Source organism: Podarcis tiliguerta (genome assembly GCF_965153285.1).
Source record: "Podarcis tiliguerta genome assembly, chromosome: 2".
Lineage (NCBI taxonomy): Eukaryota > Metazoa > Chordata > Lepidosauria > Squamata > Lacertidae > Podarcis > Podarcis tiliguerta.
The window spans coordinates 96,018,612-96,044,210 of record NC_139535.1 but is presented as its reverse complement, the minus strand read 5'-3'; the positions used below and the strand labels follow the sequence as shown (position 1 = coordinate 96,044,210).

Genomic DNA, 25,599 nt, shown 5'->3' with positions numbered 1-25,599 from the left:
TAACCCCGTCCATGTGTTATGAGATCCAATTCATTGGATTCTGGAGCAGTTCCAGTTCAGGAAATCCAGAGATAATATAACCTGAGGCTGCTGAGGAGATAAGATTTCTGGTGGGCTTTTCTAATACCGAATGCATGCGTTTGTTCTAAATAATGTGGTTGGCCACCATACTTTGGGTACAGTGGTGCCTCGCAAGACGAAAAGAATCCGTTCCGCGAGTCTCTTCGTCTAGTGGTTTTTTCGTCTTGCGAAGCAACCCCATTAGCGGATTAGCGCTATTAGCGGTTTAGCGGCTATTAAAGGCTTAAGGGATTAGCGGATTAGCTGCTAAAAGGCTATTAGCAGCTTAGTGCCTTAGAAAAAGGGGGTGGGGAGTGAAAAAAAATTGCAGGAACTCGCAAGACATTTTCGTCTTGCGAAGCAAGCCCATAGGAAATTCGTCTAGCGGGTTTTCCGTCTTGCGAGGCATTCGTCTTGCGGGGCACCACTGTACTTCTTACAATTACTTGCAGAGGTGGTTTAGGGCACTGAGCACCAAGAGGACAAGGCACCCAGTAAGCACTTGCCCAGCTATGGGGAAGGAGGTGTTAGGGCTCTGACAGGGTCTTAGAGTCCTTCCTAAAGCCTATTTAGCACCTGCCCAGCTTTGGGGAGGGAATGGGAAGGCTCTAGGACCCCACCAGAGCCTTCATGCCTCCTTCCCACAGCCCAGGACCTGCAAGGCCTGGTTGGGGTGTGTGTGCCAAATTCTGGCCTAGCTTAGGGTGCCATAGTACCAAACTTCACCCCTGATTACTTGCTTCCAATGGCTTTGCCTCAGCTTTTCCCAGTCAAAAAGAGAAAGGAACTGCAGGTGTAAGAAAAGGTTCCTTCTTTATATGACTTGTTTGTGAATGCGGCTGTGGACCATGATTTTTAGGGATTTAGAGAGCCCATGTTCACATCACAGTTCAATTCAAGTTCACCCAAATTATCCTTGGATTTTTTCTTCTTCTAGCCTTCAAAATGTCACAAGCTGCTGTGTCAAATATACTTTTGAAAACATCAAAACACAAACATAGTGGAATATGAATTGTTTAATTTATTCTCTCACCCAGCAGCTAAGGGAACTGCTTTCAGCTTCATTTCAGATATTTTTGAACTAATTCATTAAGCTGAAATAGTTCATTCCAAGCACTGGGCTTGTCCATAGTGTGACCGATTAAGCATGTTAATATGGGTTCCATAATAAGTGGCTCAAATCCACAGCTTCAAAGTTACAAGGAGGCATATGAAATTGGTCCTTCCAGCCCACTAATGACTACTCTGCCTGGCATGGCAATTTTCTTTCCCACCAGCTGCCACCTGAGCCATTTTCTTTAAAAAAAAAAACCACCTAAAAAATCCAGGAGAAGCTGGGAGTAGAACCTTGGGCCTTCTGGAAGCAAAGCATGTGTCCCACCTCTGAGTTATGCCCCCATCTTTGAAGATATTTTCTTCCATGCCTGGATCCTATGAACGGTTTTGCAAAAGAAGTGAAAAGTTTCTCAACTCACCATTACCTTTCTGCCACGTGATGGCTGGCCTGGGAGCCCCTGAAGTCTCGCAACTGAGTACCACAGCCATCCCATCAATTACTGTGCTGTCCAGGGGCCCTTTGGTTATGTTGGGAGCAATGCCTGTGGTGAAGATAGAGGACGGGGAGGAAGATGGGAAGGGTTATAGATTGCCAAGCTCTCAGCACAAATACAAAGTTACTTTAATGTGTAATGTTTTATTATGCTTTATATACGTTATAAGCCACTCAGAGTGGCTGTGGCAACTCAGTCAGATGGGAGGGATACAAATAATAACATTATTATTATTATTATTATTATTATTATTATTATTATTATTATCCTTCCCCAACTGTCTGAACCCGCATTGCTGAATAGATGATAAAAGGAATCATTAGGAAGGACACTTTACACTCATATCTGATTCTCTGCTTATGATGGGTATTTTTTATGTACATTGACTTTCCATCACACAAGCCACCTCCACGCAAATCTCAACTGAGTCTGGAGGGAAACCATCTCTTAGGACATCCCCTGTTGGTGGCTGAAACAGGAACAACCTACTGTCTATGGAACACCCACTGTCAGGACCAGCGCATCCCGTTTTGCCGCCTGAGGCAAAACAGGAAGGGCTGCCCTACTCTGCTGTGACGCTCGACCTGCTGCCACACCACCCACCTCTACCGGCACCTCTGTCACGGGCGGAGAAGCAATGCTGTCATTGGCGCCGGTTCGCAGCAAGGTCCAATGAGAGCCTGCAAAAATCTCATGAGATCTCTCGAGGTTTTGCGAATTCTTGCCGGCAACCGGAATCGATGCTGGTGCCACTTCTGCGCTGCTGGCAGAGGGTGGCTGGGGCATCACTGGAGGTGGCTGCTTCACCCTGTTTCATGGGTGGACCAGTTTTGCCTTCTCTGCTCCTGAAAGACTGACATTGTCCTCTTCCTATTCTGCAGCCTGGAGCTCCTCTATCAAAACAACACCCACTTCCTACAGGACCTTGCAGTAGCTCGTCCTGTATTTCTGCAATACTACACATCTCCCCATGAACTTGTCTCTGTGTTTCCTGCAGCAGAGCCACTAAAAGCCCTGCTTCTCTCAGCCCTGCCCCACAAAGAGCAACCGGCAAGAAAAGCACTTGCTGACACCTACTGGTGACGGCCAGGTACGTGGAGGTCTGCACCTCGCCAGCGGCATTGCGGGCAAAGCACTGGAACATGCCCGTGTCATCTGGCATCAGCCCGCTGATCTGCAGGCTCCCATTGGCGAGCAGCTGGAAACGAGCAAGCTTCTCCACTCCGAGAAGCACGGCATCCTTGTACCAGAACATACTGGGTGTAGGCACACCTGTAAAACAAAAAATGCCCACAGTTGTATTTTTTCAGGGTGTGAATTGATTTGAATTTCTTCAAATTGTTCAAAGAGAAGAGAAGAACCTGGCCACAGATAGTGCCATTAGACCAGTTTCCCAAACTTGGGTCTCTAGCTGTTTTTGGACTACAGTTCCCATAATCCCTGACTACTGGTCTTGCTAGCTAGGGATGATGGGAGTTGTGGTCCATAAACAGCTGGAGGCCCAAGTTTGGGAAACTCTGCTTTAGACAGTGATGAGGAAATGAAAACAAACTTTTTCATCCATTGCCCTCCTTCCTCAATGTATCTCCCTAGTAGATTTTTCTTTTTACATTGGCTTTAGTTCCTTAATTCCTAACCCATAATGCTTCCTTTCCAAGCCTCTTATCCCCCACCCCCAACTTCTTAGACCAAGAGTAACTCTCAGAAGACACATATCTTGGCATTTATTGCAAATCCCAGTGGTATGGCACTAACATCCGAAAAGCCAAGGGGCAACGGATATCTGTGATTGATCAAACCACGGGGAAGATTATCCTCTTCTCCCTCCTCCTCTAAGTCTCTGGTTAATGTTATAAGAAGACTTCATATTTCTTCCAAATGACGCGACAACTTTTATTTGACAATGCCAAGTGAAATGAGAATCTTGTAATGAATCAATGGTAAAACCAGAATATCCTGACCTATGTTCCAGTATAAAAGGAACAGTTGCACCAAAGCCACCCCCTTAGAGCTGTTTAGCATCCTATTTTTTAAGATCACTTAGGCCAGGGGTGGGGAAACTGTGACTCTTTGCTGGATCACAATTCCCATCGGTTTCAGCCAGCTTGGCCAACTGTCAGGGTCAATGGGACTTGTAGTCCAGCGGAGTGTCTGGAGGATCACAGGTTCCTTGGGAGCAAGCCTCACTGAACTCAAAGAGACTTCATTTTCTGAGTAGACATGTATAGGATTGCACTGCTATTACTGAACATCTGTTTCTTTTTTTTTATATAAATATTTTTGTATTAATTTACAACAAAACAAAACATACATTATTTTCACATTCAAATTTTTCCAAGTCTTTCTTTTTGGATTTACTTCAGCTTTTCCGTAAATCTTTTGTAGTCATTATTAATTTACGCATTTCCTTTTCTTTATATTGTCATTATTTAAGTCTTTTTTCCTCCATTTCCTTTTAACAATATCTCTCGCGTTTTCACAGTGCTCTTTTAAAACCTTCTAGCGTTATTTGACCTTCACTTATACTTTCCAGATAATCAACAAATTTTCCCCAGTCTTCTGTAAACTTTTGGTCTCTTAAGTATCTAATCTTTCCAGTCATCTTATCCAATTCAACATAGTCTGAACATCTGTTTCCAAATCAACTTGCCCATGCATTAATAAGATCATCTTCAGAGGCCCTTCTCCAGAAGGTTAGGCAAGTGGCAAACTGGGGAAAGGTCCCTCTCTGTTGAACCGCCCCTGCTTAAGGAACTGTCCCCCATCCCACCCCAAGGCAGCTCATTCAGCATCTATTTTTATGCCACTTTGGTGCTAGGGGAATACCTTTTCATTTTCCCAGGCTTTTAACATTTAGGGAACTTTCTCTTAATATCTCTTTTATTGCTTCTTTTACCCTGCTGTTTTGATTAACCGTTGTTCTTCCACTGTACTTTTATGATCTTTTCATATTGTGAACCACCCTGCAAATCACAAGCACTGAAGGTATGTGATAAATAAATAAATAAAAATCCAACGCCTCTGCTATATCCTCTGGGAACTCAACAACTTGGACAGACTATTCTTAGGCGACGTCTGCTAGGTTTTAAGCTCAGGCGTGCATCTTGCAATTTAAGTTTGCGGCTGCCTCTTCACCGTCTTTGGAACTGTCTTGAGATACTCTCCGCTCCTTTCATGGAGAGAGCATAGACACTGACATCATATCATCTGCGAATGAAGTTGCCATCTAGCACTGGGTTCCTGTCTTAGGCTGTCTGAAGGCTCAGGCAGATGTCACTGTGTCACCCTTGTTTTGTTCAGATTGTCTTTTCAAGGTTATCTCTGCAGCTTGACGCGATGCATAGAAAATGTGCTTCTCTTTATTTGCAAGTTTTAAAAATTGTAGAAGAAGGGAAAGCAGCATAAGAATGGTGGGCGCTCTATAATCTCTCCCTAACCCACACCTCCATGTGGGAAATCTTCCAGATTTAGTTCTTTCTGGGAGACGGCTTGTTTGAATACCCAAGTTTCTAACCAAGTTCCAAAGCTTCCAAACTGGTTAGGATGAATACCAAAGAACCAGAAGAAAATTACCTTTGGCCTGGCATGGAATCTGAACCACCTTCTCCATCTCAGCTGTGATGTGCCTCTCTGGTTCCTTGGTGAACTGAGGTGGCTCTGCAAGACAGAATACAGACATGGGACTGGCTGGAATTCTCACGTGTATGGGAAGGTGCTCAATGTTTAAGCCCCTGTGTTGCATGCAGAAGGTGCCAGGTTCAGTCCTAGGCCTCTCCAGCCAGGCGTTGCGAAATTACCCCTGCTGTCTATCATATCACAGTAGAAAATACTGGGCTAGATGGACCCATAGCTCAGTGTTTTTACTGACAGTGCTAAACATCCCCATATAAACGGTTCTGGACTCTGCGTTCATCACCTAAGGCCCTTCCTCACATGCCTCCTCTACCGGAGGTCCAGAGGGTGGCAACATGAGAACAGGCCTTCTCTGTGGTGGCTTCCTGTTTGTGGAACGCTCTCCCCAGGGAGATTTGCATGGCTACTTCCTTATATATTTTTAGGCGCCAGGTGAAAATGTTCCTCTGCAACCAGGCCTTGGGCTGATTAATACTCCACAGTCTTTTATATGTGTCTGTGGAAAGGGGGAGGTTATTGTTTTGATTTGTTTTACCTATTTTCATGTTTTTATTGAAATTGAAATTGAAATACTTTATTGTCACTTGTACAACTTGTATACAGTGAGACTACACCACCCTGAGGTCTTACGATGAAGAGCGGAGTATAAATCTTAATAAAGAAAGAAAGAAACCCCCAAACATTTACATGTGTAAAGATAGAGGGACCCTGACCATTAGGTCCAGTCGTGACTGACTCTGGGGTTGCGGCGCTCATCTCGCTTTATTGGCCAAGGGAACCAGCGTACAGCTTCTGGGTCATGTTGCCAGCATGACTAAGCCGCTTCTGACGAACCAGAGCAGCGCACGGAAACATCGTTTACCTTCCTGCCAGAGCGGTACCTATTTATCTACTTGCAGTTTGACATGCTTTCGAACTGCTAGGTTGGCAGGCGCAGGGACCTAGCAACGGGAGCTCACCCCGTCGTGGGGATTCAAACCGCCGGCCTTCTGATCGGCAAGCCCTAGGATCTGTGGTTTAACCCACAGTGCCACCCTATTTACATGCTTCCATCCACTCTCCACTTTCCTGCACCCATCCTTACCCAGCACAGAGAGATAGGCTCCCCGGACCACGGAGGGCACACTGCTACTTCGCAGAACAGCTTCACACTCGTAGTAGCCACTGTCACTCAGTGAGGGGTTGAGGATGGTCAGGCGCCGGTTATAGTCGCTGATGCCGCCGGACACTGGCACCCCGCCCTTCTTCCAGATGATGTGCAGCTTGATGAGTGGCCTGGTTAGCAGAGAAGCCTGTGAGGGGGGACCCCTTCCAATGGGGCCAGTGTCACCAGATTAAAAACAAACCAACCAACAAACCCAGGACCCCAATCCAAGGAAACGCACACCTAGCATCAGTGCCGGATTTACGTATGAGCTAAACAATCCATAGCTTAGGGCCCCACTCTCTTGGGGGGCCCCAAAAAAATTAAAGGAAAAAAAACCTGGATGTACATTTCCAAAATATAAGATTAAAAACAAATAATATAAAACCTACATACAACAACAGTGTTTTGTGTTGTGTAGGCTGCTATGATGTAAGTAATGGGCCACGCCTGCTAGCCTGCTCCCTAAAATATCACTGGTTTGCTCATTTCTATATATAGGGTGCCTACATTCTGCATGGACTGGTTGCACGGCAACAAGTGTAAATGGCTTTAGATACCTATGAGGTCCATAAATCACCATATAGCATATATTCAACACAAAAAACAGTGACAATTGTTGTTGACAAGGGACAGCTGGATATATAAAGGGCCCCATTACCTTCAGTAGCTTAGGGCCTCATCAAACCTAAATCCGGCCCTGCCTAGCATTCTGGTTCAGGTTTGCAGGTATGAGTATAAACATGTATTCAGGGAGATTGGGCTGCTATTACGGATGCAAACTGCCAGGCACGAGGGGCTCCTGGAGAAGAGCTCCACTGATAAAAAGTATTTCTCACATATGTGGCTGGGCTTCAGCTTCGCAGGTAGATTGCACTGGGTGAAGGAAGGGGCCAAGTTGTCAGCAGAGGCCATCAGGTGGACCAAAAAGAAAAAAAGGCCATTTCCCAGCTTTGCACCTATGAACCAGAACTTCAGCTGCGTTCTGCAGGGAGTCCCAGGGGGGTCAGGCCTGGCACGTGCCATGCGTCTGACGCTCCATGGGAAAGAAGGGCTCGTAACAGATCACACCGTCACCTTCAACGTCCCAGCAACCGGGACAACTATGCTTCACAGGCACAAGACGCCAATGGGAGCCTGGCAGCCCGGTGGAGACTTACCTGGCATTGGCCACACATTCCAGGGTCACTTCTGAGGTGCCAGAGACGACGCTGGTGTTGCGTGGCGGAATTATGATGGTTGGTGCAATGGGGTCAGCTGGGCCGCCTACATCTGAGGAGGGATGAAGTGGTGTTGACAGCAAACACGGGTTCATGCACCAGACAGAAACACTCACAGGCTCTAACGCACAAAGACAGTGCACTGGCCCTTTCAGAATGCAAGCAAAGGACTAACGAGGAGCCACAGGCTGCCCTTAACAATGGGATGGCACCTGGAGCAAGCAGCAGACTGCTCAATAAGCATATTTTGCCAAGTCTCAATATTTATCCTGAGCAGTCCCAGCACACAGAATCAAACCTTTCCTCCCACAGCCTTCTAGAATCAGTGCCATGGTGTTATTAAGTCTTACAAATCCCTGAACATCTTTTTTTAAAACAAACAAACATGCAAATTAATACCCTACAAGTTATAAATATATCATAATAAAAATTGAAAAAGATAGCATACAAAATTACCATTTAGGACTAACTGGTACAGTTTCGTATGTTGTTGAAGCAAATATAGAAATAATTATTCATATGATGCACATATAAATAAATAGTAAGCGGATGCTTTAAAAACCCCCAAATTATTTATCAGTCCTTTTCCCAGATACTAGAAAATTAAAAACGCCTTTCACTCCCTGATCAAACAATTTCTTTTAACTCTATAAGTACATCTAATGAATTCCCTTGTCCCGTAGCTTCCTGCAGAAATCCTGTAACAAAGCGAAATGAAAACTAAGACAAAACCTCTAGAAAATTTGTGGCATGAAGAGTTCCAGGAGTTCAGCAGAAAGCTATGGGACACACACTGATTAGAAACGTATGTCCACCCTGAAACAACTTCTTCTTTAAAATAAGGTTTTATTTAGATTTTTTCATAATACATTACAATAAAAAACAAACTAATCTAAATAAAAATCTAAAAAGAAAGAAAAAAGAAGAATACAAAGTCCTCTCTCACAGGTCGATCTTAACTCTTGTCCCACACAGAAAGAGGTGAACCCTCCCAGTTCTTACCTGGGAGCTCCCCTTTATTCTCCCAGTCTCCCACCCTGGGAGATCCTCCCTTCCAGAGTTGTAGCTTGGGGGGGGGGCAGGGGAGCCATGGCTATGGGAGCACATTTTTGAGGGAGTGCAATCAGGTGCTCCCAAGACATTTACAGAGCCCTGGCAGCTGAGGCGTGGCAGCAGGCAGGTTGGTCTAGTGGGCAGGTTGATGGAGGCAGCGGGCAAGGGGCCTGTCAGGAGGTGGGCTTGCCCCGGGCCTCCAGCAACCCACACTACACCACTGCTTCCTACCCCTGCCTCCCCCCCAAAACTTCTTCAGGTGCAAAATATAGTGAAAGCATTACAGTGACTAACTGCCCTGATACTGTCGCGAGCACAAATAATTGTGAATGCACAACAGAAAAGATGTCCAGAGGGCCCCTTCCTACCATTAATGTCAAATGTTTGGGGGTTGCGTGCTGCTCTGTTATTATGGCATGTTGCAGAATAATATACAGTGGTACCTCGGGTTAAGAACTTAATTCGTTCTGGAGGTCCGTTCTTAACCTGAAACTGTTCTTAACCTGAGGTACCACTTTAGCTAATGGGGCCTCCCGCTGCCACCGGAGCACGATTTCTGTTCTCATCCTGAAGCAAAGTTCTTAACCTGAGGTACTGTTTCTGGGTTAGTGGAGTCTGTAACCTGAAGCATCTGTAACCTGAGGTACCACTGTACTTGCAATAAACCCCTTCAGTCTAGAGGGACCCTCAGTCCCCACTGGACAGTTTGGGGAATTTCCCCCGCCATAGAGTCCTGCCTTGATAGATAGATAGATAGATAGATAGATAGATGATAGATATTTAAGTTTGCCTTGGGAATCTCCCTGCACCTTCTGATACCTCCTGCTTAAATTTCGATGGTGCCAGTTTGATTGCCTAAGGACTGGCATTTGGAGAACCGAGATCACTATTATTAAGGTTTAAGATCCACTTCAATCATTAGATTTCGCCGAGCTCTGCCACGTGCTCTCCTGGCCCCTAGCTGGGTAGCAGCAGGCAGCATTTGTTGGAAGATAAGGCCATATCAAAGGCTACTAATAATGGTGGCTTTATATTCCCTCCAGTGTTGAAGTCAGTAGGCCTCCAAATACCAGTTGGTGAGGGACATGGGCTGAAGATCATATATGGGCTTTTCAAAGGCTCTAGGTTGGCCACTGGAGGGGGAAAGGATTCTGGACCAGGTGGGCTTTAAGTCTGATCCTTCTCATCAGAGAGGAAAGGAAAAGCGGGCACAGCAGCAGCAAGCAACAGGATAAGCGCATAAAGCAAAATAATGGCTGTGATAAACCCCCCTTCCCCTGACGTGTTGGTTGGGATCGCAAGGTTGCTGATATAGCGGAATCCATAAAGGCGGGTGCTATGGTGTTTATTACACACTGAGGTACAGCACTCCAGATTAATGAGGCAAAGGAAGGGGAGGGGGGGACATAAAGCCAAGTCCGGGAGACATAAAACAGCTGCGAAGTAAACATCATCTGGAGGGATGGAGGAATTGTAAGGCCGATTCACGTGGATTTCACAGCTTTGCCGGGAGGCAGAAATCAAGGCCATTCCCAAAGTGCTGGGAGTTATGGGGGAAAGCAAAGTTGTCAATGCTTAATGAAAGAGAAAGGTTAACAGCTACAGGGCCCAGATGGACAAGTCTTTTATCAATCTCAAACCAGGGGCAGAGAGGAAGATTGTGGGATTAAGATTGTGTTGGAATCAGGGCTGGGCCTGCCGTTCGGGAGGGTGAGGATGCATGCCTCAGGCCACAGATTTTGGGGATAACCATTATTTAGTTTATTAAAGTGGAACCTCGTGTTACGGACAGCATCCGTTCCAGAGGCCCGTCCGTAACACAGAACTGACGCAAGCCAAAGTGCCGCATCTGCGGGATGCAACACGAAAACACGTAACCTGAAGCGCATGCAACATGAGGTATGACTGTATTATCTTTTACTGCCAGGAAGGATGGCATTTGGATTTTGCACTTCAGGTCTACCTCTCTGCGGGTGAACCGACAAAACCTTGGGGGCAGGAGAGGCGATCCTATTACAGGTGTGGGAAAAGGATGCAAGTCGGGTGAAGTTGAGTTTATTGCAAGATGCAGCTTCCCATCAGGATTCACGGGGAGTGACAGATATGGGGGCAGCAAAGAACGGGGGAAGGAGAATGTGTTGTACTTGATAGACTTTGATCATGCTAAAGCGGGGAGGGGAGGTTCATTCTTAGCGCCTGGATAGCTCCGTTGGTTAGAATGTGGTGCTGATTACGCTAAGGTTGCAGGTTCGATCCCCGCATGGGACAGCTGCATATTCCTGCATTGCAGGGGGTTGGACTAGATCAGCGGTTCTCAACCTGTGGGTCCCCAGATGTTGTTAGACTACAACTCCCATCATCCCTGAGCTCTGGCCTTGCTAGCTAGGGGTGATGGGAGTTGTAGTTCAACAACATTTGGGGACCCACAGGTTGAGAAAGGCTGGACTAGATGATCCTCTACGATTCCAACTCTACGATTCTATGGTATCCCCAGTATCAGCTTTGTTCCTTAATTCTATGATTAGATCCTCACTCAGCCATGAAGTTCACTGGGTGACCTTGAGGCAGTCCCTGTCCACATTTCAGCACAACCTACCTCACAGGGTTGTTTTGAGGATAAAATGGAGAGGGAACAACCCTGCACAGGACCTTGAGCTACTTGGAGGAAAGGCAGAATACATAGTAGTAGTAGTAGTAGTAGTAGTAGTAATAATAATAATAATAATAAAAATTATTGATACCCCGCCCATCTGGCTGGGTTTCCCCAGCCACTCTGGGCGGCTTCCAACAGAATATTAAAATACAATAGTGTGTCAAACATTAAAAGCTTCCCTAAACAGGGCTGCCTTCAGATGTCTTCTAAAAGTTTGGTAGTTATTTTTCTCTTTGACATCTGGTGGGAGGGCGTTCCACAGGGCGGGTGCCACTACTGAGAAGGCCCTCTGCCTGGTTCCCTGTAGCTTTGCTTCTCACAGTGGGGGAACCACCAGAAGGCCCTCGGCACTGGACCTCAGTGTCCAGGCAGAACAATGGAGGTGGAGACGCTCCTTCAGGTATACTGGACCGAGGCCATTACATAGGTAACAACAACAGGGGCTTGTGACTCAAAGGTGAGTGTCATAACATCTGGAGGGCACCAGGTTGGCTAAGGCTGCCTTGGAGTGAAGAACAGCATATCACTGATGTGACATCCATATAGCTTTCTGTTCTCTGTGCTACAGGCATCTTGGTAAAGCAGGGATATTGTCTGGGTGGTGCAGGGAGCAGGGATGGGGGGCCTAAGCCCATGATGTAATTAGAGCCTCCTAGCTCTTGTAGCTGAGGCCCAAAGTGTCTAAATAAATTTGGAGCCGGCAGAAATGTTTAGTCAGCACCAGCCGGAGCTTCGCCAGAGATTTACTGCAAATTAAATTTGGGCCCAAGCCAGCAGAAGCGACGGAGAAGCCAGATGCAAAGAGATGCGGGCGACAGGCTGCGCTTTAGGGACCTGTTGGTCTGCAGGGGGGGGAAAAACCAGGCAAGACATAAACTACATCCTCAGCCCCTCTCGCACTCGGTTGTGGCTCTTTGGGCTAACATTATTTATTATATCAGTATTTCGGAACCTTATGGCCTGTGCCTTATTTATTTGCATAGTCCTTACCAACCAGACTGCATGAGGCTGTTGCCCTCAAGAATGGGCCAGCGAGGCAGTGAAAGACCCACTGGCAATTCTATGCACGCTTACTTGGGGCTAAGCCTCACTCGATGGAGTGTGTGTGTCCACACGCTGCAAGTGATTTGCCCAAGTCATACAAGCAGGCAGTGGTTCAAACCATCTAGAACGGGGGCAGGGGACCTGTGGCTCTCTAGCTGTTGTTGGATTGCAACTCCCCAAACAGCATGGCTGGCATGGGCAATTGTTGGGGATGATGGGAGTTGTAGTCCAACAACATCCAATGTGCCGCAGGTTAGCCAACTTACTTTAGAATGAACACAGGCCTTGCCCACCTAGCTGTCCCATGGGCTTTGGAAATGATGAGGTTCTCACTGAGAAGAGGAAGTAAGGAAGGGGAGCTCAAATAGGGAGTAAGGGGTAGAGGAGAGCAGGTTGATGGAGTAGGGTGGTTGGTGAGTAAAGTAAGCCGGGATTGTCAGCCACTAGACAATAATAAATAGGAGAAGAAATGTGACAGGCATCCCCCAGCGCATGCAGGTTTACTCGAAAGCAAATCCCACTGAGTTCAGTTGGAGCTATTCCCAAGTTAGTGTCTTTAGAATTGCAGACATAGCAATGAAAAGACCAGGCAGTAACTCTTAACAGAGAAGCATGCACGGGAGTACACATGTGTACATAAAAAGCATGCATATGCACACACAGTGCTAAATATGTGGACATCCCATCGAATGGTTACTTCCAAAAGTTCCTGACAAGCAGCTTAGTTTCCTAGCGCTCCACCCCGTTGCTGTTGTGAGCAAGAAATGGCAAGCAGAACCAGGTGCTTCATCCTTCTTCTGGTTCCTGCAGGATTTCTGCCTACCCCTCTAAAGGTATAGATGCCTTGCTAGAAAAGCTGTGAACTCCCACTCAGAGGTCTCTCCCACTTCGTCCCCAATGGTCACTTACTCTCCACGGTGAGGGTGATGGGCTGGCTGGTTTTATTGTCTCCGTTCTTGTCATTCACGGCCTGCACATAGTACCTTCCAGCATCAGGTGCCACTGTCGAAAGGATGACCAGGGTGTTCTCCAGCGTGATGGCTCTGAAGGAAAGGGAGGAAATGGCTTTAGAGCAGAGAGCGTCTCAGGAGGTTTAAAAGAGGTTGCTAGGAGAGGTGCACAAGCTTTGTTAGATAGCCCACTGACTCCACCCAAGGTAAAGGTAAAGGGACCCCTGACCATTAGGTCCAGTCGCGGCTGACTCTGGGGTTGTGGCGTTCATCTCGCTTTATTGGCCGAGGGAGCCGGCGTACAGCTTCCGGGTCATGTGGCCAGCATGACTAAGCCACTCTACCCAAGCTTTGCCACAAATAATCCAGCATGGATTATGAGCTCTGTTGCATTGTGGGGACCAATATGGAACACTGTGTTCCCCAAGGAGGCTTTTGGCATTCCACACTTCAAACACACACACTGTGGGCTTTGTGTCTACAGTCTTTCACTATCTCCCCCCCCCCCCCGGAAATGATTACTTAACTCTGGCATCTGGGACAAATCAAGTATAGGCAGCCCAAAAACTTTTTTGGGTTGACAGTGCAGGGGAAGCCTATTGTCTGGGTCAGAGCTGTAAAAACCTGAATGTTTTTTTCCTCTCTCTTTTTTTACATACTTATGGTAAGGTAAAGGTAAAGGTAAAGGGACCCCTGACCATTAGGTCCAGTCGCGGACGACTCTGGGGTTGTGGCGCTCATCTTGCTTTACAGCAAGCCTTTTTCTATCACGCAGGACTGCTGCTTGGCCTGAGCTCCCAGGACAGAGAGATATATACAGTCAAATAATAAACACACTCTACGCCTACTTGCATAAATATCTGAAAGTGCATGCTTCCACTCAGGTATTTTTAGTGCTGCCTTTTTGGGAAAAGACCATCAGTATGGTCATGATTTCATTTGGTGTATGCCTGGGATTGGGCACAGGCAGGTATGCAGTCTGAGCACACCTAATCTAATTGTCAAGTGTATATTTAAACACAGAATGCATGTAAAAGCACATAAATGCAAACCTACCACCCTCTCATTTCCTGGATTCCTTGTGTGCACGTATCTTTTCTTTTGGCAGCTAAACAAGCATACTGCCTTTCTTTCAAGGAGCTCAAAGCAGTCAACATAGGATTTCCAGGTAGTTTTCTATCCAGGTTCCGGCCAAGGCTTGACCTGCTTGCCTTTAAAAATGGAACCACAACCAGTACCTGCATGTGTGCTCCTTGACTGGTGGCAATGGGGGGGGGGCGTATGTTAGGTTTCGGTAGTTGTGTATATGGTGTTTTTCACATAGATCTATATATGCATTAATGTACATAAACTAGGGTTGCTATATTTAAAAAAAGTGAAAATCTGGACAGCTTTCGGCTGCAGTATTCCAGGTATGTCTAGAAAATTTGGGAGTGTGTGCAATTCTGCATACACACATGTAATACATGCAGGTGACTCCAGAGGACAAGCCAGCTGCAATCCTGAACCAAACATGCTGAAGCTACTTTCACCTCAAACAAAAGGCAAAAAATAAAATAAAATTCTTCCCCATCTCCTGGTGCCGGCCTTTAAATTACCCCAGTGACGAATTGCTCAGGAGGGAGAACAAGTTGGATGTTCCTAGATTAATAGTTTTCCTTTTTACAGAATGATCTAATCTGCTGGAGACATAAAATGGCTGGGGGAGGGGAACTATATTTTACCATCAAATTTGTGATAAAGGAGCTTTATCTTCTCAAACCGCCTTCACAAATGGAAAGGCAACCAGTTCACTTCCCGCATAATGGAGGTTACATATTCAATTGCACCACAATGTCTGTATATGGGAGAGAAACCTAGCAGTTCGGTGTTGAATCTAGGACGCCGTGTGTACTTTTATTCTTTAAAGAACGTGTGTGTGTGTGTTTTCTGCTGTGCTTACTAATGGAAGGAGGTTTTGGCAGAAGTGTGTTATACGGGTGCAAAGCGTGTGTAATAAAACGTCACATAATAAAGGGTAAATGCGTCTCGAGGGGTCAAATTAGATGAGATACTCGGGAGGTGCATGATCAGCCCCTATGGAATATATATATATATATATATATATATATATATATGCAGGTTTTGGTGTCCTCGGGTGTCTTCCCGTGTAAAAGTTGGGGTGTCTAGGCGACGTTTCGACGAGGTCTCACTCGTCATCTTCAGGCTGGTGCTTTCGGCTTCTTGTTACTGGAACAGAGCAGGATCTCAGTGTTTGAGTTCCTATAAATACTGTTGAGGAGGTGTGGTGTATAGCCTCCAATGTTCTGGGCAGAGAGGAGGTTCCCAGGCTAGTGTGCCTTTTCTTCTTTTGTTCCTTAATTACCTGAGGGATATCTTGAGTGATTTCTTGAGTGATTTCCTGAATCCCACTTAGGTGGGTCATTAGGTGTGGATTAGTTGCTAAAGCCTTCGTGTCTTGAACTCTTGAACTTTGTGAAGAGTTTTTCTGAGAAGATGGCTGTACTGCATTTGGTTGTGCTCTGGCTTGGCTTCGTGTATAGGGGCGAGCTGTGGTTTTGTGGCCTGTGCCAGCCAGATCTGTGTAGGGATTGCAGGGGGGTGCAGCATCCGGAGGTGCCACCCTGGTTTGGCTACTGGATGGTGTCTGTAATTTATCTGTGGAGAGGGTCTGGGTTTGGGTCTGGTGTGGTTGATTGGTGATGGCGTTCTGTGTGCCTCTGGATCTGTTGTCAGATTTTGTGGGGAGGGCTAATTTCCAGATGTCTGGCAAGCGGGATGTGTCGTCACGCTTGTTCATGTTGTGAGGGTGTTTCTCTATCTCGATGGCTTCCATGATTATTCTCTTGTGGTGATGTTCCATGTTAAAGAGCAATTTGGAATCTGCAAAATTAATTTCGTGTCCTGTTTCTTTCATGTGTTGGAAAAGAGAGGAAGTTTTTTCTTCTTTTTTTGACGGCATTCTTGTGTTCTGCGATCCGTGCATTTATTCGTCTGTTTGTTTGTCCAATGTACGTGGCTGGGCAGACTTTGCAGGGTATTTCATAGACCCCTTGGTTTTCCAACTGAATTTTATCCTTGGGGTTTCTGAGGATATTGGCTATTTTTTGGTTGGTGCAAAAGGCTGTTTTGATATTGTGTTTATGGAGGATTTTGCTAATTTTATCTGTAGTGCCCTTGATATAAGGAAGGAGGGCTATGCCATTGTTTTCTTCTGTGTCTTGGTTTTTGGGGGGTGTTTCTTTTTGGATTAGCTTCGTAACCCTGTTTTGCTGGTATCCATTGGCAATTAACACATTTGAGAGATTCTGTAACTCAGTTGTCAAGTGGTCTTCGTCAGCCAGGCGTTTGGTTCTGGAGATGAGAGTCTTGGCTACGGAGTTTATTTGTGCAGGGTGGTGGTGTGATTGTGCATGTAAGTAGCGGTTGGTGTGTGTTTTTTTCCGGTAGATAGTGTGTCCTAGGGAGCCATCAGGTTTTTTGTAGATTAGGACGTCAAGGAAGGGAAGTTGGTTGTTGGCTTCTATTTCCATAGTGAATTGTATTTTGGGGTGTAGGCTGTTGAGATGTGTGAGGAAGCTATCCAGTTTTTCCTTCCCGTGTGGCCAAATTACAAAGGTGTCGTCAACATATCTGAGCCAAAGTTTGGGTTTGTGTTCTGACTTGTCTAAAGCATTGGTTTCAAAGTGTTCCATGTACAGGTTAGCGATGACCGGTGAGAGGGGTGATCCCATAGGTGCTCCTTCTATCTGTTTGTATCTTTGTCCATTGTGGATGAAGTACGTGTTGGTTAGGCAGTGGTTGGTCAGGTCCAAGATGTATTCGGGGGGATTGTATTTGTTTTGAATCACCCTGCACAAATAAACTCCGTAGCCAAGACTCTCATCTCCAGAACCAAACGCCTGGCTGACGAAGACCACTTGACAACTGAGTTACAGAATCTCTCAAATGTGTTAATTGCCAATGGATACCAGCAAAACAGGGTTACGAAGCTAATCCAAAAAGAAACACCCCCCAAAAACCAAGACACAGAAGAAAACAATGGCATAGCCCTCCTTCCTTATATCAAGGGCACTACAGATAAAATTAGCAAAATCCTCCATAAACACAATATCAAAACAGCCTTTTGCACCAACCAAAAAATAGCCAATATCCTCAGAAACCCCAAGGATAAAATTCAGTTGGAAAACCAAGGGGTCTATGAAATACCCTGCAAAGTCTGCCCAGCCACGTACATTGGACAAACAAACAGACGAATAAATGCACGGATCGCAGAACACAAGAATGCCGTCAAAAAAGAAGAAAAAACTTCCTCTCTTTTCCAACACATGAAAGAAACAGGACACGAAATTAATTTTGCAGATTCCAAACTGCTCTTTAACATGGAACATCACCACAAGAGAATAATCATGGAAGCCATCGAGATAGAGAAACACCCTCACAACATGAACAAGCGTGACGACACATCCCGCTTGCCAGACATCTGGAAATTAGCCCTCCCCACAAAATCTGACAACAGATCCAGAGGCACACAGAACGCCATCACCAATCAACCACACCAGACCCAAACCCAGACCCTCTCCACAGATAAATTACAGACACCATCCAGTAGCCAAACCAGGGTGGCACCTCCGGATGCTGCACCCCCCTGCAATCCCTACACAGATCTGGCTGGCACAGGCCACAAAACCACAGCTCGCCCCTATACACGAAGCCAAGCCAGAGCACAACCAAATGCAGTACAGCCATCTTCTCAGAAAAACTCTTCACAAAGTTCAAGAGTTCAAGACACGAAGGCTTTAGCAACTAATCCACACCTAATGACCCACCTAAGTGGGATTCAGGAAATCACTCAAGAAATCACTCAAGATATCCCTCAGGTAATTAAGGAACAAAAGAAGAAAAGGCACACTAGCCTGGGAACCTCCTCTCTGCCCAGAACATTGGAGGCTATACACCACACCTCCTCAACAGTATTTATAGGAACTCAAACACTGAGATCCTGCTCTGTTCCAGTAACAAGAAGCCGAAAGCACCAGCCTGAAGATGACGAGTGAGACCTCGTCGAAACGTCGCCTAGACACCCCAACTTTTACACGGGAAGACACCCGAGGACACCAAAACCTGCATTCCTGTACCCGTGAAAATCTACGAAAGCATATATATATATATATATATATATATAACTGAAACACAGCTTTGGGGAGGCGGTGCTGCAAATTGAACGTGAGAGCAGTGGGTGGTTCCTCTTGCCTTTGGGCTGTTTTTCCAATCAAATTTGGGCTCCTCGGCTGCATTCCAAATCAGAGGTGGAGTTGATTCCGGAAGGTGAGAACAACTTGGCTGGCTTCCCTGTTAAGGTGCTTTGTGTAGTCAACTCAACAGGCCTTTGCAGACATCAGCCTTAATCAGAGTTAGGGGACTGAGAAAAGGTTACAGGATCACACAGCCCAGAAAATGACAGGTGTCATCTCCATCTAGGCACAGATTTCCCTTGTCTAGTTTGACCACGGTTCACTATTATCTATGCACTGACATTAGACATTAGCTAATGTGATGGATTGAGCTGAGCTGTGTCATCTCCAGGAGTCTGTCTAAACATGTGATGCGGGTGTAGAAGAGCCTTCTAACATCTCTTGGTATAGGGGTGGGGAACAGCATCTTGATGGCAGAGCCACCCACCTGTCAATCACCAGGAATCACCATGACATTTGGTGACCCAGCTTCAAATGAAAGAATGATGAGCGCATGAATTTAAACCGGAAATGCAAAGGAAAGAATAGGGGTGCCCATGGACTCCCAAGTCGTGGTGACAACTTTCCCATGCTTGATGTCATTTATGATACAAGGCTGTTGAAAGGTGGGTGTGGTTTGCCCAAAACAGCCTGGTAGGCCAACTTCTGAGGCTGGTAGACCATTGCTTTAGTGCTAGTATTTGAGTTATATTACCTAACTTAGGAAGGGACGCGGGTGGTGCTGTGGGTTAAACCACAGAGCCTAGGACTTGCCGATCAGAAAGTCGGCGGTCCGAATCCCCGCGACGGGGTGAGCTCCCGTTGCTCCGTCCCTGTTCCTGCCAACCTAGCAGTTCAAAAGCCCGTCAAAGTGCAAGTAGATAAATAGCTACCACTCCGGCGGGAAGGTAAACGGTGTTTCCGTGCGCTACTCTGGTTCGCCAGAAGCAGCTTAGTCATGCTGGCCACATGACCCGGAAGCTGTACGCCGGCTCCCTCGTCCAATAAAGTGAGATGAGTGCTGCAACCCCAGAGTTGGTCATGACTGGACCTAATGGTCAGGGGTCCCTTTACCTTTACCTAACATAGGGCTTATCCACATTGACCTTTGGCCCTATGCTTTCCAGGCACAGGTTTGTGCTTTGAAGCTATGTCCAAGCACACCCCCCCCACTTTCCCTGCAAAAACCCACTCTTTAAAGCTGAAGAACAACGAAAATTTGCTCTGGTTTGGCAGTAAAGAACAGCTTTCATACACTCCAATATTTCTCCAGTGAAAATAGGGACGTCCTAGGGGAAAGCAGGACATTCTGAGATCAAATAAGAAACCGGGAAAGTGTCTGTAAATCCGGGACTGTCCCTCGAAAATAGGGGCACTTGGAGGGCCTGCAACTTTACACAGGGAAAGTTCTGGGGTGCAAAAAAGAGAGTGTTCGGACACAGGAGCTTTAAAACACGGACTTGTGCCAGAAAGTGCAGAGGAAACGTTAGTGTGGATAAACCCCTAAGTAGCTCTTATTACCCTTGCCGTTAGCAGAGGGCACACAACTGAAAGCAGAACAAGAGTAGCATTACTTATATCAGGCACTGGGAGGCTACGTTTTAATAGCCTTGTGTCGAAGGGAAGCAGGATGGGTCGGAAGAGAGGCACACGGATAAGCACAAAGGAGGGAACTTGGGAGTAGAAAACAAGGCCAGAAACAGCAAAGAAGAAGAGGAGGAGGAGGAGGAGGAGGAGGTATTTGGCTTTGATATCCCGCTTTATCACTACCCTAAGGAGTCTCAAATCGGCTAACAATCTCCTTTCCCTTCCTCCCCCACAACAAACACTCTGTGAGGTGAGTGAGGCTGAGAGACTTCAGAGAAGTGTGACTGGCCCAAGGTCACCCAGCAGCTGCATGTGGAGGAGCAGGGAATCAAACCTGGTTCACCAGATTACGAGTCCACTGCTCTTAACCACTACACCACACTGGTGAAATGAATGAAACAAGAGTTAACAGGCAGACTCAGGAACACACAGTAGGAGATGAAGAGTGAAGAATGCTGCTTAAGGAGCATAAGTGCAAAGTCCTTATGGGAACCCTGGGGCTAGTTGCCCCATTTATTGGATTGTGGGCCCCACGTGCACTGCAGCATGAACACACGTATGCAACATTTGTCGGACTTCGCACACTTTCTATATGATAATTCTGTGCGCCGGGCTCCACAGCCCCCAACTTTGTACCCTTTTGAGTGAGCTGTGCCTGGGAGCAAACAAGCAGAGAGTTGGCTGCTAGGAAAGCTTCGGCTCATGAAAAATTACCCTTTGCCAGAGGGGAAATGCTGTATCGCACTATGAATGTGTCTGTCTGTATGAGGAGACATGGCAATTTTTCGCCCTCTTTCCTGAACAGAGTATTACAACCCTTAAGAAAGAGCGAACGCCCTTCCTTACGTCTCTCTCCCTCTCCGCCCCCCTTCTCTCCCAAATTCATTTTCTCCATGATAAACAAAGCCATTAGTTTATCAAGTCTATCTCCGGATTTTAATGTGATGCGCCTGAGACATCTGTTAAACATCCTTAATGTTAGTTTAACAAGGACACATTCTGCCGCATTCCCTCACACTTTCTCCCATTAAGAGGGGAACGTGGCAGGGTTCTCTCTGACAAACAGCTAGGCTAATGTGTCTGCCTCGTGCCTTTCCAATGGGGGAGAAGGTTGAGGAGAGGAGGTTGCGGCGGGTTTTCTTGCAGGATGTGCTTTGTGCCTCTTCCAGGGCGCATCTCTCCCTCTCTCAGAGTAGAAAGCATCCTGGCCTATCAATATTCATAATGCTGTGCATGTTGCCAAACCATATATTTATCTATAGGCAACCTACTCAGACAAGCTGACTGCAACAATTCCCACATCCCTGTAGGTGTTGGGAAAGTTGTTACGCCTCTTCAGCATCCATGATGACTCTTGGAAGAAGACAACAGCTGAGAGCAATGCCGTCAAGGAGAGAAGGGAAAGACACAGAGAAACCCCACCCCCAGATCATCAAAGCAAGGGTACTGAAGATAATATGGCGATTGATGTCTGAGTTAAGGTTAAAAAAAGAATGTGTGTTTGTGTGTGTATGTGTGTGTAAGAACCTCTGCTCTTTCTTTCTAACGCAACTGCGAATGTTCACATTTGCCGCTCTGTAAAGATTCATTTGCTTTATTCTTTTTTTTGCGGGGGGGGGGGGGGAGGGAGGGATGCAACAGGAACTCGGGACCTGAAGTCAAGTGCTAATGCTGGAGCAGAGTGAGCCCATTAACAAACTGAATAACACAGTCCTGGCTCCAGGCCACAATTCAGCTCAATGGGATGCGTAGAAAGGAACTGTTGCTTATCGCCAACAAAAAACAGGGAGTACAAGCTAAGGAGCGCTCATCCAAACCGACCTTTTGCCCCACGCTTTCTAGGCACAGTTAAGCCACGCTTTCCTGGAAGCAGACTTGGAAAGCCCAGACCTGTGTCTAGAAATGGGAGCAAAGGTAAATGTTTGATGAGCATCCAGTTTGTTCGAAGACAGCAGGAATCCACAGCTCCGTCTGCCAAGCCAACAGCATTCACCGGCTGGGGATTTCTCGCTCACGAGATGCTGGATCCACTTTTCAAGGAAGGACCTCTTTGAACTCTCTTATGAATATTAATCAGCTGTAATTGCTGTGATATGGTTGATGGAGCCAGAATGGAAGGCAATTGGCATGCAAGCATTACTCTGCGGTGTCACTGAGGCAGGGTGGGAACACGGGCCGTTACGCAAGTGGCTCCCGAGGGGACACTTAGCTGGCAAAGTGTGATGAAATGCTGGCCACCTTAGATGGGAATGGCATGCCTCCTGTCAGGGGAGCGGGAAAGCTTCTCTGGGTGCTTCTAATATGGGGGGGGGGCCTTAAAGCTGTAAATTGGTTGTTAAGGTATTGCAAGCAAGTAACTGGCAACAGGCATTTTACAAAACTTATCAAGTTTTCCCTGGAAAGGATTAAATTGGGGTTGGGCAAAAGGGCTGGCATTTTGATGCCAATGTCACGTGAACGCTGAAAAAAGCTGGCACACACCCCTTGAGATGAACAGGGAGACAAAGCAGGGACTTCTGAGAGAATGAAAGCAATTTCCACTATTGGCCATGTTTTTTTGCTTAAAACAGAGGAAAGGTTTATGTGTCTGGATGCATGGACAATCTCCTTGCTTTGATAGTGCTTTTATGTATGTGGAGAGTAATGGTAAAGAACCTAATGTGGGTTTGTGGGTTTTGCTCTAGGGCAGAGGTTTTCAACCTTTCTGAGTCCACGGCTCCCTTGACCAACTGCAATCTTTCTGTGGCACCCCTGTGGGGCTCAGGAGCCCAGTTGTGTCACCCCTTGCCTGCACAGCTGGCAGCCCTTCACCCTTTTTCGAACACCCTCCCTTCTGGAGTGTTCCCTCAGCCTTCTCTCCTCTCCTCTCCCCTCTCCTTGGGAGTCCTCTGAGCAGCCATTGCTGGTGCCCCAGGTCTCTGAGATGCTGTTCCATGCCCCAAAGAGAGGTGCCTCTTCATGTGGGGCACCACAGGGGCCGGGGACCTGTCTGTCCATTCCCAACAGCAAGGGGTGGCAGACTTGCTTGAGTACTCTGAGACGGCCTGAACTCCTGGCAACCAGCACCCCCTGGCCAGCCCCAGAGCCACCACTCGCCTGGGGAGCTTGTAGCCAGGGCTGCTGCAACAACTGGGCAAGCCCTTGGGAGGCAGAGACACGAGAGGGCATTAGATGAGGGAGGGAAGGAAAAAGGGACAGAGGCCAGTGTTGCCATCATTCAAGGCACCCCAGGGTGTCACGGCTGAAAACCACTGCTCTAGGGGTTAGTGCCCCAGTTAATCTGTGAGTGGGCTGCTTTGGATGCCGCCATCACGGTGGGAAGGAGAGGGAGCACAACCTACCATATTTTTCGCTCTGTAAGACGCACCCGACCATAAGATGCACCACGTTTTAGAGGGGGAGAACAAGGGGAAAACAATTCTCTCCCTCTCTGCGCAGCGCCCCTTCAGCAAAGCGGCAGGAGAAACGGAGCCCCTTCCATTTCTCCTCCCACTTCGCTGAAGGGGCGCTGCGCAGAGAGGGAAAGCTGCACGGCGCACCGACCCCTCTTGTTCTCCCGGCTTCAGCGAAAGCAATGCGAAGCCATGGAGCCTGTATTCACTCCATAAGACGCACACACATTTCCCCATACTTTTTAGGAGGGGAAAAGTGCGTCTCATAGAGCGAAAAATACGGTAATTGTGCTTTTTGTCCCTCGTGCTTCTCCAGCTCATCCAAATGTGAACTTGCAGTCCTCCCCTCTATGTTTATCAAGCCAAACATGCAGGTGAAATAGCAGGCCTTTGAGGAGGATAATAAGAAGGCACATGGTTCCATTATCCAAAGTGTGTGGGTGCTGCTTTTCCCAAACACCTTCCAGCATTCTTTTAAACTCCGGTGGTTCTTCTAAAGGCCAGTTGTACTCACATGCGGCTGCTGGGAGGGATCTTGCGTCCGTCACGGAACCATGTGACCTGCGGGCGAGGGAAGCTGGCGATGCGGGGAGCGCGGATGACGGCGGCTTCCCCGTGAGACACACTCTGCTGCTTCTCAGTCTCCTCAAAGCTTCCCATATCTAGGGAGGAGAAAGGAAGAAAGAGCAGCAAACATGTTAGGTGCAAGGGCAGAGAAACCAAATACCTGGCATTCTTAGAGCCTGGCTGTACAGCAGGTAAGTTGTAGGCTCCTATGTCCTCCACTACCACTATGTTTAGAGATGTTCCCAAGAACCCAGAGTTTTTCTAATCTCCAATTTATACATGGAGGTCCTATGCGAGTAGATCAGGAAGATTATGAGACCAGGGTGGTAGGGGAGTCCCAATAAAAACTTAAGATGCCACATGTTAAGGCAGAGTTTATTAGAAAAGGCAGCTAGGCTCCTTCATACCTTCCAACTTTTTCTGATGCAAAACCAGGACATATGTCTTCCAGGACATACTCCTGAGCAAGTCACGTGACTCACGCCTCGCTCTCACCCTGAAAAAGCACTTTTTTTCAGGGCAAGAGTGTGCGAGATGGCGGAACACATAATGGCCACCAAGATCTCGTGAGACAAAACGGGATGTCCCTTTTTTTCTGGGGCACTTGGAATGTATGCAACTTGTGGGTCATCAATCTGAACACAGCTGGCCAGATATGCATGGCATGGGCCTGATAACCCTCCTGTGCTTGTCCTCTGCCCATATCCATAAATGTGAGGTGGTGGTGGTGGTGGAGGCAATGGCTATCAAGTATGCTGCATGCCACAATGCAGTGCTCACGGGCTGCATTTGTATCCATGGGTCCCTGTTGCACAAGCCAAGAGTGCAGTGCAATCCAGCCCAGTGTCATCAAAATGCCATAATCTAACTTCATTACAGGATTCCTGTGTTGGTTCGCAGCTGTCATCTTGACACCTGGAAATTTGATAGATTTCCTCAACCTTTACTTGGCTACGCAGCAAGTCAGCTCTCATGCGGTGCTAGTTTTGTTTTGGGCATGAATTGCTAAGTGCAAAACACACACTTATATCATGCCAGTCATGAAATGCTGCTATCTTTATGTATAAACGGCAGGTTTTTCCTTGCAAAAATAGATGGGAGAGAGTACCTGGCCCATTCTCAGTCACCGCCCGTGTGCACTTCGAAAGGTGGCAATTTATATCGTGTGAGTGAGCACCCTTCTCGGCTGACATGATACGATACGCGTTTTGTACTTGCAAATCGGTTCCCCGAGCGCAAGCAAATCACCAGAAGTGGGCACAAGTTGCAGCGGAGAAGCGTGGCTCTTCTGCAAACAGGTATGGCTTTTCAGCGAGGCATTATTGAGCCCGTGCGGGTTTCTTTAGAACATAGGCGGCACAAATTAATGTTTCATGTGCTTTAAATTGGCAATGACCCATGCTAAAAAGCAAATGTCTTGTTCTCCCACGCTCGATGCAATCTCCTCTGCTTATACACTCTGCCTATGCACGTTCATCTGTGCACCTCCCCTCCCAAACGCCCACACTCACA

The 25,599-nt window shown here is 47.0% G+C and overlaps 1 protein-coding gene across 12 annotated transcripts in view; it reads right to left on the bottom strand.

The window, feature by feature from the left end:
* Positions 1-25,599, bottom strand: part of SDK2 (sidekick cell adhesion molecule 2) — a 334,128-nt gene that overhangs the window by 64,061 nt on the left and 244,468 nt on the right. For 9 of the 12 annotated variants that reach the window (XM_083427167.1, XM_083427172.1, XM_083427174.1 and 6 more), the window contains exons 4-10: positions 24,035-24,182; positions 13,267-13,400; positions 7,548-7,659; positions 6,328-6,518; positions 5,184-5,267; positions 2,688-2,882; positions 1,536-1,658 (exon numbers count right to left, since the gene is read on the bottom strand). In XM_083427167.1, the coding sequence (XP_083283293.1) occupies positions 1,536-1,658; positions 2,688-2,882; positions 5,184-5,267; positions 6,328-6,518; positions 7,548-7,659; positions 13,267-13,400; positions 24,035-24,182 (987 nt within the window). The remainder of the gene's footprint in view (positions 1-1,535; positions 1,659-2,687; positions 2,883-5,183; positions 5,268-6,327; positions 6,519-7,547; positions 7,660-13,266; positions 13,401-24,034; positions 24,183-25,599) is intronic. The other 3 variants (XM_083427171.1, XM_083427176.1, XM_083427168.1) reach the window with 1 other exon arrangement.